Source organism: Lontra canadensis, unplaced genomic scaffold (assembly GCF_010015895.1).
Source record: "Lontra canadensis isolate GAN:19392208 unplaced genomic scaffold, GSC_riverotter_1.0 scaffold15, whole genome shotgun sequence".
NCBI lineage: Eukaryota > Metazoa > Chordata > Mammalia > Carnivora > Mustelidae > Lontra > Lontra canadensis.
This window is the reverse complement of record NW_022631009.1, coordinates 19,960,659-19,976,446: the sequence shown is the minus strand read 5'-3', so window position 1 is coordinate 19,976,446 and position 15,788 is coordinate 19,960,659. Positions and strand designations below refer to the sequence as shown.

The following is a 15,788-nucleotide window of genomic DNA, read 5'->3' as shown; positions in this document are numbered from 1 at the left end:
GTAGTATCAAAAAAAAAGCAGTAAGGGGCGCCTAGGTGGCTCAGTGGGTTAAAGCCTCTGCCTTGGGCTCAGGCCATGATCTCAAGGTCCTGGGATTGAGCCCCGCATGGGGCTCTTTGCTCTCCGGAGCGCCTGCTTCCTCCTCTCTCTCTGCCTGCCTCTCTGCCTACTTGTGATCTCAGTCTGTCAAATAAAAAAAAAAAAAAAAGCAGTAGGACTATCTGTGGGAATAATCTAGGTTCCAAATCTTAGCAGTGGTTCATGTTCCCCTGGCAAACCCTTGTTAGAGTCAAAGACTTTACCTCTGCACTACAATAAGTGATTCCTTTTCTCCTTGCCAAGACCATTTCCATTGGTTCTAACTGAACTATTCTATCTTGAAACCATGCAGTAAAATCTTCAGTATGTACCCAAGATTTCAGTTCAAACTGATTCCCCATCTAGTCTGCCTACAGATACTTCTGCAATATTTTATGAGTCAATAAAACTTCAAGGTACGTAATTTGCTTACTATGATACAGGAAAAACATGTAAGTCTCTTGGAACCAACTCTCAGTCTCCCACCATATAACTTGTAAGATGTGTAAAAACAATATAAAATCAAGTTGACAGTGACTTTAACATACCTGATTACATTCTGCATTCGCATTATTGATCCAAATATCTGTACTGTAAATATACTCTTGAAGAAGGCCATATGCCATTTCTGTTATAAAGAAATGATTGAGAAACAAGACAGAGGATCATAGGGGAAGGGAGGGAAAATGAAACAAGATGAAACCAGAGAGGGAGACAAACCATAAGAGACTCTTAATCTCAGGAAACAAACTGAGGGTGCTGGAGGGGACGGGGGTGAGAGTGATGGGGTGCTGGGTGATGGATATTGGGGAGGGTATGTGCTATGGTGAATGTTAAGAATTGTGTAAGACTGATGAATCACAGACCTGTATCCCTGAAACAAATAATATAAGTTAATAAAAAGAAAAGAAATGAATGCTATTTCGTACTGTGAAACAAATCTACAGGATTATGGTATTAGAGGTAATTCTTATATCTAGAGGCATAGAAATCTTGGATAATTAAAACCTAAACCAATCTAGACAACTTGCTCCAGTAACCAAAAAATAAAGTAGCCATAGAAGTAAAAAGCAAACAAGCCAAAAAAGAAAAAAATCACATGACTTGCTCCTTCAGTATCCCTCTATTCACCTGAAGGCAACTTTCTCCATTGTTTCCCTCCTTCCACCTGCTGTGACTCCCCAAAAGATAACATAGAGAAGAATAAGTGAATTCATAGGGTATTTATATTTCTCTGTCTGGCTTATCTCACTTAGCATAACACCCTCTAGGGTCCGTTCTTATAGGTAGAATCTAAAAAACAAAATGAACAAATGACAAGAAAACAGATTCTTAAATACAAAAACAAATTAGTAGTTGCTGAGGGGACGGGAATGGGAGATGAATAAAATAGATAAAGGCAATTAAGACATACAAACTTCCAGTTATAAGTCATGGAGAGGAAAAGCATAGCATAGGTAATAGAGTCAGTAATGTAATAACGTTGTTTGGTGACGGATGTGACTATACTTGAAATAATGAGCACTGAGTAATGTACAAAATTGTTGAATCACTATGTTGTACACCTGAAATGAACCTAACATGGTATGCTAATTATACTTCTATTTTTTAAAAAATGTCTAGAAGATAATCTAGAGGAGGATAAAAAGCTTACAGACCTTGATGATCCCCAAGCAGAATAATCCATCTCAGAATAAACAAAATCTGCCTGTATCCTGTTTCACAATACTTCTACAGCACATAGAATAAGATCATTACTGAGAACTAGTAAGTCTACCAAAAAGTGGTAGTGTAGTCACCATATTTCCATGCACTTGTAAAAGTGGAAATTCTATTTAACTTAACTAATTTAACTTAGTTAGCTGATTTAACTTAAATAGAATTTCCACTTTTACCAGTGCATGGAAATATGGTGACTACAACAACAACAATAGAGAACTCACTTGACAGAGCAGCTGACGATGTTTGGAGGAGTGGGCTTTGCAGTAGTGGAAACATAATAAATAACAGGTGGTACTTTTCCAGACAAGAGCAATATGTCAGGGGGAGGAGGAGCGGTAGAGACCCACAGGTCAAGGATGAACAAGCAAAAGAGTCCCATGTGTGGTCTCAAAAAATGGTACTGGCAAATTAGGGCTAAAACTTCATGACCGCATCGAGCCAGATCTGGGCTGGGTAGGTGCTGAAGCCCTTGTTCTCATAGTAAAAGTACAAAGCTCTGTCAGCTGATTTACAACACCAGAGTCCGGGTGGTGGAAGTAACAACAAACATCCAGCAGCAGCACTCTCTGAGAGCCTGAATAAGAGCGTAAGGTAAAACACAATAGGACAAAACTATCTCTGCATCATCTGGGGAGAGGGTCTCCTGAATGGAGTTATTCCAGCTAGAGCCACTTACGTGGTCAACAGATACAGAAGTGGTTAGCGGTTTCCTAGGCTTGAAGACTTCTCTCCATAAGAGATCATAAGATCCTGGGGCCCCAGAGTGGCTCAGTCAGTAAAGTGTCTGCCCTGGGATCAGGTCACGATCTCAGGGTCCTGGGATTGAGCTCCACGTTGGGCTCCCTGCTCAGCAAGAAATCTGCTTTTGTCTCTCCTTCTGCCCACCACCCTGCTCATGTTCTCTCTCTCTCTCTCTCTCTCTCTCAAGTAAATAAATAAAATCTTTGGTGGGGGGAGATAATTAAGATGCTAAGAACAAAAAAACTGAAAAGATTAAGTCAGCTTGAGTCATAATTCTATTCTTTTTCCTTCTCCCCCCTCAAAAGAGGCCACTGACTCTGTCTCCCTTTGCAGAGAATCCTCCTCTGTTCTGCTTCAGGGTGGTCTTGAGATGTTCTTTCCTTACCTCTCGGTCTCTGTCTTACATGGTGTGTAGTACAGAAGCACAGGGGATGACATGGAGCCTACACCACACAGTCAACATTCTTTCCCCCCCTCGAGGTCACCAGGCTGAGGATGTCCAACAGCTGATTCCCACAGTAAGCTCAGAGAATAGCTCTGGTCCATGCCTCTGCTCCCCGTCACTTCAGTGACTCATGGCAAGTCCTCTCTCAGGGTCCTCTTTTTAAAAAATCACTCACAACCAAACCAAAGAGACATAAATTACAAAAAATATGGGATGTCCTTTATTGGCAGAACAAGTAATTGTCAGCAAAGAGAAAATAAAGCAAACCAAATAAAACAAATAAAATGGAAACCCACAAATCAGATTATAAAATAATATTCTACTGACATTTAATGAAGCAACCCCATGACAACAATTTAACTGCTGTCTTTTTGCCTGTAGTCCCAGATTTCTTTTGTTTGGAGCCGGACACAAATTTTTCATTTCTTTGTGTACTTAGAGCCACACATTGAACCCTAATTAGTTACTACTTACTTGGGCTTGTTTGCATACTTTAAAAGGGTGAAGTGTTTCTCCGTAGAAAAGCTGATGATAAGCCTGTAGGTCAAACCAAAAGTACACACCGTTCTTCCACAACTGTAGATGGAGAAAAATATATAAATCATTACCACCCAATTATTAAAGCTCTAATTTCAAATGTAAATAAATTTTTTAGCTTCTTGGTGTTACCATAAATCAGGTTCAATTTAAGATGGTCTTATCTTCTATTACAAACTGGCAATATAGAAAATATTTATTGGTATTGTCACTAAAATAATTATATTTTTACATGTATGCCTCTTATGTAATTAGTCATTAAAACAGGAAGCAATCTAGTTAACGAAGAGTAATCACATATTTCTGGCATGAAACCAAAACCTGGAGGTATTTTGATATATATGGACAAATATATATCATACTAAAACCAAACACTACTCTAATAATTGAGCTAGTGAAATATTTTAAATTTAAGCAAAATGAAAAGAAAACAAAACTGGCAATGAGTTTTGTTAATTAATGCACTATCCATTGCAACTTCTAATTGTAAGAGCTATTAAAAATGAAAATTAAAGGATTCATAGAAATCAACTCTGAATTTAATATATATTACATGGAAACAAAAACTCATGAGAATAAAATATTGTTAACAATGCAAGTCAAGGGGCTCCTGGGTGGCTTAGTTAAGTGTCCAACTCGATTTTAGCTCAGGTGATGGTCTCTGGGTCCTGGGATCAAGCCCATGTCTGGCTCTATGCTCATTGAGGAGTCTGCTTCAGGATTCTCTCCCTCCCTTTCCTTCCTCTGCCCCTCCCCTCCACTGGCACACTCTTTCTCGCTCTATAAAATAAATAAATAAGTCTCTTAAAAAAATAATATAAGTTAATCTTTTAGTTTTCTTTGTAATTCTAGTAGGATAGTGAACCAAGAGAATTACAATAGAGATGTTTATATTTTTACTAAATAGTTAGCATAAAATTTCTTACCAGAAGAAACGGGAATTTTAACATCAAATGTAATTATTTGAGCACTGAATTCCTTCAATTTTTCTTACTTTAAAATGAAGTAAAGGCATGAAATTAAAATCATTATCTTCTACCTTGTTTCCTGAATGCTCACAGAATTTAGTAAAGAAGAATCCAGCTCTATTTTCTACATACAAAGATTGCAACAAATTTTCCATGTCAAATCCTCCCAAGGCACCATCGGCCATGGTTTTAACCTAGATAACAAAACAGAAGTCCATGATCCATCCAGAAACATGATGATTTTTTTTATGACACTGTACAACACAGTTTCATAAATTCTGCCAGGCTGTCATTTTCCTGCTGGACTTTAAAATTTTTTTTTGTACCATATAAGTAATTAAAGCAGTATGTTTGCATATGACTGTCATTTAAGAGTCATTTATGGAGCCAACTACCACAGCAGACTGCCTTCTATTATAAACCAATCTAATTTCAAACTTAATGTTAGGGTAACTTCTCAACCTCTATTATTTTCACATTTCAGGCATAGCGATACCATTTTAGAAGTCTTCCAGATCTCTGTTGGTGGCCTCGTTCCTACATATTTACTGTTATGTTAGCCTTGAGGTGATGCTGTAATGGCTACAAGAGAGTGATAAAAAAAAAACCATCTTCAAGGCCTCTCAGTGCTGCTCATTAACTGTCCTCAGGGGGCCCTCCTTAGACAGTCTCCCCCTGTACAGGTCACAGCCTTCAGAATGTAAATAGTAATATAAGTTCTCATAAAACTCTGTTATTTGGGGGCCTCTGTGCCAACAATGCTGGCAACCCTAATACCATTCTTGAAACACAGAAAGCTGGCTACTTCTCCAAGCATAAGAGTAACTTTAGAATACGAAAAAGCATCTACTGTTCACAGGAACTCTTTGGTATTTGCTGTGTGGAACTCAGACTTCTTTGTAATCTTAAGATAACTGTGGCATGAACAATTTAAGGTATTGTTATAGTGTTTCTCTGCCTCTCTCTTTATTCCTCTACTAAACATATTCTAAAGTGAAACTGTAATGTTTTAATAATGTTTAACTGTTGGCATTCCAAAAACTAAAAAAAAAACATTATTTTGGTAGGGAAAAAAGCCCTTCTTAGAAGTAAAGAAGAATTGTTTGCTTAGAATAAAATAAAAAGTTATACAAAATTATAGCTAAGTATTCAGACTATATTGGGACTACCAAAGTTTCTACATAAAGTATAATCCTTAGGGAATATAAAATTGTCATCCCTAACTGGTGTAGAAAATCCACATTATCAAGGTAGCCACACACTGGAAATACTCTGCTTTATAAAAATTCTGTTTCCAAAACATAACATCACAATTGTTTTTTATCAACTACTAGCAATTTAATAAAAATAATGGATGGTCTTATTTTGTACCTAAGGTGTTCTCACACCAAACCAGAAGACAGCTGTCCTTGAAGATAGTAATCAATGGAGTATATAGCAACATGGTATTACAAAAGAAAACACAGAGAAAATTTTTGGATAAAAATCTTTTTGGGGGACGCCTGGGTGGCTCAGTTGGTTAAGCAGCTGCCTTCGGCTCAGGTCATGATCCCAGCATCCTGGGATCGAGTCCCACATCGGTCTCCTTGCTCGGCAGGGAGCCTGCTTCTCCCTCTGCCTCTGCCTGCCATTCTGTCTGCCTGTGCTCGCTCTCTCTCCCTCTCTCTCTCTGATAAATAAATAAAATCTTAAAAAAAAATCTTTTTGGAAGGAAAAAATAAAATGTGTTGTTTAGTAGAGAAAAAAATACTACGGTAAATCAATAAAAACTCTCTAAAATCAGGGGACATTGGTCAGTTAAATGAAGGATCAGATAAATCAGTTCTCAAAATACTTACCAAAGGTTCTTCTGTGTAAGTGTATCTTCTATCCAGCTGGGGCTTCAGACATTCAGAAATGTCAGTAAAAGATGTTAAGCGAATAACATTGCTGCTTTCCAACCTGTGCCTCAGCCTAAATTATAAGGATAAGAACTCATTGATCAATATGTATTGAGCACCTTTGGTATACGTGACACCAAATCTTAGGAATGCATTTGAGCACTGTGAGAGAATAGCGGGGGGAAAAAGTGCAAGTTATCAAGTCCAGCCTTTAAGAAGTGGTTGAGAAAATGAAGTATAGTCCTACAGAAAGAACTCTCGATATGATTAACTGCTGGTTGAATGAATTCAAGAATATATTATAGATGTCAAATGACTGGGATGGATAACAATGAGAAGTCCCTTTGAGGTCTATTAGTAATTAAAAAAATGGGATTTCCCTGAAAAATGGGTAGGGTGTGTGTGTGTGTGTGTGTGTGTGTGTGTGTGTGTGTGTTTAGAGGGGTTCTTGAGATGGTGAGAAGAGTGAGCAATATGTGAAAGTAGATAGGGAAAGCCTTGTTTAAAAGGCAGTAAGTTAACTGATTTGCTTAGGGCAAGAGGACACTAACAGTTAAGTAAACACTATATAACACAAACTAAACACTGTATAACACAAACCAAACACTGTGCTAAATACAATTCACATTATCATATTTAATCCTCACAACAGGTGGGATTCATAAGGATTTATATGTGGTAGTGCAGGGTGAGATAATGGAAGACTATGCTAGACTAATGACTTGGCACATTATCTTTTTATACTTTCATATCCAGCTGCCTCTCCTTACCTCACTGCAATTATTCTGAGCCTTACTTTCCAGCTCCATAAAACATGCTGATCCACTTCACCAATATATCTGATCCAATCCAGCAGCAGATTGCTTTGCAGACTCTTCTCAGACCAAAGATAGGTATGACATGCTTCTGTTTCCATTCCCCGATGTAGCAGACACTATTGACTGACTGGCCAACTCAGCACTCATTCCCAGTGACATGCCTCTGTAACTAGCACCACTGAGATACTGAGAAAGCTAAATATTCACTTTCTAAGACCGACTTGCAGGAATGGATTGTCATGTGACACAGTTATGACCAATGAGATACAAAACAGTCTGCTGGGGAGCTTCTAAGAAAGCTTGCTTTCCCGACCAAAGGGAAATATTTAATGAAAATTGCGCTTCTTCTTTATGATTTGAAAGACAGATATCAGGAGCTATAACACCAATGAATATGAAAGAATGGACAAGAACATTACAAAAATTCAGGACCTAATATTTTCAGTCCAAGGAACGAATATTGGCAGTTGCCTACGCTCAGATTTCTTGCTCTGTGAGAAAAATAAGCCTATTTGTCTAAGCCATTGTTAGTCAAGTTTTCTGTTATTTGCAGCTGAACACTCTTAAATTACTATCAACAAACATATCCACCTATACTTATCCTTATTTCCTTCCATCCTGTCTCAGGAAAAAGTATCCCATCTCATATTCAAGGTTAATCTCATGGCCTTTGTTCTTGAATCCTTCCTTCTATTCTCCTTTGAAAATACAGAGCTGCTTCGTTCTTGTTGGTGTTTTAACTTTTCCCTTTCCACTAGATACTACCCTAGGCATATAAACAGGCTCAAGTCTCCTCCACCTTAAAAATATTGTTTTCTTCTTCAGAAAATCATCAAATCACAAAGGAAGAGAGCAAGAAAAAAAAAGGAATAAGGGAATTACAAAATAGCCAGAAAACAATTAACAAAATGACAGTTAGTCGCTACCTATCAATAATTATTTTAAATGTAAATGGACTAAACTCTCCAGTTAAAAGACACAGAGTGGCTTGAATGCACTCATACATGCTAAAAGGAGTATATGGTTACAACTCTTATGAAATATAGTTTTCTGATATCTAAAACAATTTTTAAATCACATGAACTTTGATTTAGAAATTTGACTTTGAGAAATTAATCTTGCAGACATATGCATACATGAAATACATCAAATGTATAAGAATATCCATTGCAACATTGTTTTTAATAATGAAAAATATTGGAAATAATGTCCATGTCCCTCAATAGAATATAAATACAATGTTTGGCATAAAATCAAAGATAACTAGATATAAGGAGAGATAAGATTATAATAATAAGAAACAACAGAAAAAACACATTATAGTATACCTATAACTAAACTAATAGATAGCATATACTGCTATGAGACACCTTCTCCAATGAATTCAGTAAAAACAAAATTATAGAATAAGTGGATAGCATGTAACTAATTTTCAACTATGCATATATTTCCAATTTTGAAAATAATTTAATTTCAGAAAATGACACAAAAAAACTTTTAGATATTTTCCACTGCATAGAAAATAATCTCCAAACTCCCTAATGTGACACACAAAAAAATTGACTATCGGAACCTCATTTATTGTTTTAGCTTGTTTCTTGCCTTTTCACTGTAATACCCTATTCTCTAGTCACAAAAGACATAAAAACAATGCATAGTTCTCAAAATTAAACTTTTCTCTCAATTCATACTTGTATATTTTTATCACTTGAAAAATTAAGGTAATGCTTTCTTCATAAGGTGCAGTAAGAACTGATATAATGCAAACAAAGTACACAAAGCTCATTAAGTGCTATTTCTGGAAATGGCAGGCAGGGTGATTTGGCCCAACTCTCCCTTTGAAGACTAATTAGATAAACTGAAAAATACAAAAATTAATCTGCTAAAAGAAATTTGAGTGCTAACAATGTAGTTAAGAATTCTAGGGCCAACAGAAATAAACCCACAATTACATGGTCAATTAATCTTTGACAAAAAAAGGCAAGAACATGTAATAGGAAAAAAAACATTCTCTTCAACAAGTGGTTGAGGAAATTGGACAGCTACATGCAAAAGAATGAGACTGCACCACTTTCTTACACCATACACAAAAATAAACTCAAAATAGATTAAGGACCTAAATGTGAGACCTAAAACTATAAAACTCCTATAGGACAGCACAAGCAGTTATTTCTCAGACATTGGCCATAATCACATTTTTCTGGAGATGTCTTCTGAGGCAAGGGAACCAAAAGCAAAAACAAACTATTGGGACTATATCAAAATAAGACGCTTCTGCACAGCAAAAAAACAAAACAAAACAAAACAACAACAACAAAAACAACCAACAAAAACTAGAAACAACCTATTGAATGACGAAGATATTTGCAAATAACATATCTAATAAAGAGTTGGTATCAAAAATATATAAGGAACTGATACAACTCAAAACTAAAAAAAAAAAAAAAGAGTCCAGTTACAAAATGGGCAGAAGACATGAACAGACATTTTTCCAAAGAAGACATACAGATGGCTAACAGACATGAAAAGATACTCATCATCACTCAGCGTCAGGGAAATGCAAATCTAAACTACAATGAATATCACCTCATACCTGTCAGAATTACTAAAATCAAAACCACAAGAAACAACAAGTGTTGGCAAAGATGTGGAGAAAAAGGAGCCCTCTTGCAAAGCTGGTGAGAATGCAAGCTGGTGCAACCACTGTGGAAAACAGTACAGAGTTTTCTCAAAAAGTTAAAATTAGACTACTCTACAATCCAGCAATTGCGCCACTGGGTATTTACCCCCAAAATACAAAAACACTAATTCATGTATGTATATTGTACATATACAATAGTCAAATTATGGAAGCAGCCCAAGTGTCCATCAATAGATGATTGGATAAAGAAAATGTGGAATACATACATAATGGAATATTACTCACTCATAAAAAATGAAATCTTCCCATTTGCAATGACATGGAAGGACTTAGAGAGTATAATGTTAAGCAAATTAAGGCAGTCAAAGAAAGACCAGTACCAAATGATTCTACTGATGTGGAATTTAAGAAACAATACAAACAAGCAGAGAGAAAAAGAGTGAGACAAACCAAGAAACACATACTTAACTATAGAGAACAAACTAATGGTTACCAGAGGGGAGGTGGGTGGGGAGACGTGTGAAATGAGGTGTTGGGGATTAAAAAGTACATTTATAATGATGAGCACTGAGTAATGTATAGAATTGCTGAATCACTATATTGTATACCTGAAACTAATATAACATTGTATGTTAACTATACTAGAATTACAATTTAAAAAACTTTTAAAAAGGTAATATAACTGACAATATAAAAAAAAGAGGTAGTTTATATTTACAATGAATATTACTCAGCCATAGAAAAGAGTGAAGTCTTGCCATGTGCAGCAACACAGATAGATCTGGAGAATATAATGCTGACTGAAATAAGTCAGAGGAAGATGAATACCATGATTTCACTCACATATGGAATTTAAGGAAAAAAACAAAGGGAAAAAAGAGACAAACTAAAGGAACAGACCTTTAACTACAGAGATTAAACTGATGATTATGGGGGGGATGGGTGAAACAGGTGAAGAGGATGAAGAGTACACTTGCCTTGGTGAGCACTGAGTAATACATGTAACTATTCAATCACTATAAACTAATATATACGGAAACTAATATAATATTGTAAGTTAACTACATTGGAGTTAAAATTAATAATAATAATAGTAATAATAAATTTTAAAAAAGGTATTCTGGGGCTAAAACTCATTGAGGAAGGAAAATTCCCAGAGGCAAGGATTCTGGGAAGGTATCAGAGTAGGAAGTACCAGGAACCTGCTTCCCCACCAGACCACAGTTTCACTGGCAGGATCTAAAGTAACTATTTTAGAACTCTGGAGTCTTTGCTTAAGGCTTTGAACTTCCAGAGGAAGGCTTGGAGAGTAAATTGTGGTTCATTTTGGTCAATTAGAGTTGCTGGCACAACAGCAACAGCTAACCTTCCCCTACTCCCAGCCCTGTGGCAGACAGTTGTGTCTGTGTTCTGGAGCGTTCTGCATATAGTTGCAAGAGCCAGGGCGAGCAGAAAGGACCCTGTCTACCAAATCTCAGGGATCTGAGCTCTGATCTCTGCTGCTGCAGATCAAAGAGGTGCAGAAGAGGCACGTGGCCCCTGGGGTTGCTCCTCTCCTCTTGGTTGCAAGCCCAGTCCCCTTCGGGCTGAAGGGACTTCCGGGGAATTTAAAGAAACCTTGCCCTTTTTACTTCGTTTTCTCTTTTGCCTCCTTTCAGAAGCCAGACATGAAAGATTAGGACATTCAAAAGCAAAATGCATATGCAGGAAAAAATTAGAAAGAGACCACACAATTCCAGGAAAAGGCACATACTAGAAAAGACCTAAGAAGACCCTAAGTTTTACATCAGGCTGAGCCTTGGTGCAGTCTACAATTAAAAAAAAAAAAAAAAGATAAGTTTAAAATGGTGAAATTCATGTCATATGAATTTTATCTCAAAGAAAAAAAAAGAATAAAAGTGGAATAACAAATTAATGGACCAGCAGATCCCACACCAAAGTTAACACCAAAGGGTGTTTTTTAGGTTGAAGGAAAATAATCCCATTTGAAATAAAGAACAGTGAAAAGAGTATGTATGTGGGCAAATCTAAATGAATAAGGTAATATATGCTGTCTTAAGTAATGACAAAATTCTTGAGAGTCTTACAAGTTTGCAAGTTTGAGCAATACCAAACTACTGAATAAGGTCAAGTAGGAACTGGAGGGAAATCTTCTCAGAAGTCTTTTGACCATACAGCTCATAAGAGGGTGGAGATCAGAGGCACCATCTATTTCAAAAGGCTAGTCTCAGGAGTTCTGCCCCTAATTCAGAGTATGCATGACTCTAATATCTATCACTGAAATATAAGGAACTCCTATTTAAAAAAATCAGTGTATTCAGTTTTTCATTTCTATTTAAATTTTCAATTCCTCAAAAATCTTATCATTGCAGAATAACACTTGACACATACAAAGGTGTACCTACCCTTTCTCAATCACATTGCCCTTCGAAGAAATTAGAGACAAAGACTTGCTCCTCCACGGTTTTTGAACTGCTGTTTTTACTCGAGGTGGTTTCTTGGGAGATTTAGGACGTTGTAATAAATTGGACTCTTCTTTCTAAAAAGTGGTAAAATAATACACGAAGTGAAAAATGAGCCATATAAAGGGGGGGAAAAAAAAAGGCCGGAGACTAAAACATACTCTGCCCATCCACCTTAAATTTGTTTTGTGAGCTTGCACAGTGATGGAGGACATCTGGGTCATCCTACCCACATGTACTCATACGTGATGCTCAAAGAAACACCTAAAGTAAGTGGGGGAAGGAGCCACATGGATATCTGGAAGAACAGTGCTCTGAGTGAAGGGAACAGCAAGTGCACCACTTCCAGATTTTTGCCTGGTGTGTTCCAAGAACAGGAGAGAGTCCAGTGTGTTTGGAGTAGATGAGGTTCGAGAAGACAGGAAATGAGGCCAGGAGGTCAGCAGGGATGTGTTTAGCTGTGTAAAGACCTTGGATTTATTCTGAGTGAGAGAGGAGGCCCCTAGGGAATTCTGAGCAGGTGAGTGACCTGGTCATATATTTTTAAAGGCTCACTCTGGCTGCTTGGTAAAGAACAGATCATGGGTTTTTCCTAATGCGTAATTGTTGCAGCATGTACATTAATAACAACTCCCAAAAAAGTTAACATAAGTATTAGTGCACAAAATGCAAGCATAGATATTTTATCATAAACTTAATAAAGAGATCAAAGTAGCAATGTCTACCTGACCTGCATATCAGATATCTGTGGAATACAAGATTTAGGTCTTAATGGCAAGAGGGTTGCCATTTGTGGAAAAGGGTCAACATCCTTCCTTGGTTTCTCTTGACGGAGGTGCCAGAATTTCAGTTCAGCACTAGCGTGTTTTACTGAGGACGAATGAGTAACACAGAATCTTGGTGCCCTAATCAAAGGAAAAACAAATTTAAGATTAAGCTAGGCAATAAGCCTCAAAATTTGAAAGCCTACAAAATCTAGAATGCCAATGCTCACAATTATGTCTTACCAAATCCTTTTTCTAAAAATTCCCACTTTTTTCTGCTGCCTCACCTTAAAAAAAAAAAAGTTTTTCTATGATATATCAACTGCCTAAAATCACACTCACTCAAAGAGGCAATATACATTAGGAAAAAATTAATTAATAAAACTACATTCAAATTACTATCTGCTTGATAAGAAAAAGAAATCTATGTATCTATTGATGAAAGAATTTTTTTTAAGATTTTATTTATTTATTTGACAGACAGAGATTACAAGTAGGCAGAGAGGCAGGCAGAGAGAGAGGAGGAAACAGCCTCCCTGCTGAGCAGAGAGCCCGATGTGGGGCTTGATCCCAGGACTCTGAGATCATGACCTGAGCCGAAGGCAGAGGCTTTAACCCACTGAGCCACCCAGGCGCCCCGATGAAGGAATTTTTTAAAATAACTTTCAGTTTCGAGTAAAATGAACACAAAATGCACTTGTGGTCATTTTAAAGCAGTAAAAAGAAGGGTCACATGCACCCCAATGTTCATAGCAGCAATGTCCACAATAGCCAAACTGTGGAAAGAACGGAGATGCCCTTCAATATACGAATGGATAAAGAAGCTGTGGTTCATATACACAATGGAATATTACTCAACCATCAGAAAGGATGAATACCCACCATTTGTACTGCCATGGATGGAACTGGAGGGGATTATGTTGAGTAAAATAAGTCACAGAGAAAGACAATTATCGTATGGTTTCGCTCATATGTGGAACATAAGGAATAGAGCGGAGGACCACAGGGGAATGGAGACAAAACTGAATGGCAAGAAATCAGAGAGGGAGACAAACCATGAAAGCCTCTGGACTCTGGGAAACAAACTGAGGGTTACAGAAGGCAGGGGACTGGGAGGATGATGTTTATGAAGGAGGGTACATGTTGGGATGAACACTGGGTGTTATACACAACTAATGAATCGTTGAACACTACAACAAAAATTTACAATATACTATATGCTGGCTAATTGAACATAATAAAAAAACTGGTAGATGAAATTCACATTTTAAAATATACAAACATTTTTATAATGTTTAACTACACAACTGAAGTGGATTTTGATTCATATGTTCTATTTTCAAGCCTTAAATTTAAAGATAAGAATTAGTTTTACAACAATTTATATAAATGACAGACCAACACTACTTCCAGAAGCCCAAGAAAAAGAATGTTTGGCACAATGTCAAGGCCACGCTTAATTGGATGGCTATCCTGGTATTTAGTCTGTGGGCTAACTCTTTATTGGCTACAGAGCTAATCCCAGCTGTCAGGCCTGATGCTAATTGCAGCTTGGACCAGGTTTTCCCCCTGATGCTACAGCCCAAAGACAAATTTTCACTCCATATTTCAGGTCCTGGCAAGAAACTCCCTTTAAAATAGAAAAAAAGCAGATATTGCCCTGATGTGAACACAGGTTGGGAATGGAAGAAAATCCGAAGTTCATAATTACTTTAGATTCAGAGAGAACACTCAGAGAGAACAGAGATCTGGGTGGTCATCCTAACTATATTTCAGAACCTTTACTTGCAGACTTGGCAATATCCCAAATGACCTCTTATTCTTATGTCAACCAGTAAGTGGGAATATCTACAAGGTCCTCATCCAGTAAAGCAGACATGTGCTGATCAGAAAACCTAAGTGTCTCAATTTGCTGATTTCCATCATTCTACTATACTCATATAAACCCCCATAAGTCTCTGTTGCCCCTACCATTATAATCTTGCATAATTATTATTTCATTCATAGCATTAATTTTTTATTAGCCACTGTGTAAATTCATCAAATATTGTGGTATAAATTTCATGGCTAATTATAAACTGGTGTTGTATTATTTTTCATGCTTCCACCATATGAGCTCTCATGTACACTGTACACATCTTAATTCTCAAACTCTAGAGGGTGGGAGAAGGTATCTGTCACATAATACCATCAAATGAACTGTATTCAACATGGTGTGTGTATGTATGTGAGTATGTACATATGTGTGTGTGTATAGATCCCAATAGAAGAATGGGCAAATGAGATAAATAAGCAATTCATGAAAACTGAAATCCAAATGACCAAATGACCAATCATGGAAAAGATTACCAGCCTCACTAGTACTCAGGGAAATGCCAGTTATAACCACAGGACATCAATGACACACCAAACACATAGGCAAAAATTGAGAAGTCTGACAATGTTAGATGTCACCATGGATTTACAGCAATGGGCACTCTCTTATTCTGTTTATGAGAGCATAAGTGGGTACAACTGCTGTAGAAAAATGGATATGTATACAAGAATATACATTATAGTACTGCTTTTAATTGTGAAAAGTAGGAAACAACCTAAGTGTTTAAAAAAATAACAATTATCATATATTCAATAAGTGGAATACCAATATACATCAATGAAAATCAATAAAACTCTTAAACACAATTACAGACAATTCTCACATGTAATGTTGATAGAAGACCCAAAAGAATGCA

At 36.8% G+C, this 15,788-nt stretch overlaps 1 protein-coding gene across 7 annotated transcripts in view; it reads right to left on the bottom strand.

Moving 5' to 3' along the window:
• Positions 1 to 15,788, bottom strand: part of RGS22 (regulator of G protein signaling 22) — a 133,038-nt gene that overhangs the window by 69,427 nt on the left and 47,823 nt on the right. For all 7 annotated transcript variants that reach the window (XR_004382800.1, XM_032858600.1, XM_032858601.1 and 4 more), the window contains 5 exons: positions 13,023 to 13,197; positions 12,236 to 12,369; positions 6,330 to 6,444; positions 4,563 to 4,685; positions 3,461 to 3,562 (listed from right to left, as the gene is read on the bottom strand). Coding sequence is in view for 6 of the 7 variants with exons in the window: in XM_032858600.1 (XP_032714491.1) it covers positions 3,461 to 3,562; positions 4,563 to 4,685; positions 6,330 to 6,444; positions 12,236 to 12,369; positions 13,023 to 13,197 (649 nt within the window). In the remaining variant the exon portion in view is untranslated. The remainder of the gene's footprint in view (positions 1 to 3,460; positions 3,563 to 4,562; positions 4,686 to 6,329; positions 6,445 to 12,235; positions 12,370 to 13,022; positions 13,198 to 15,788) is intronic.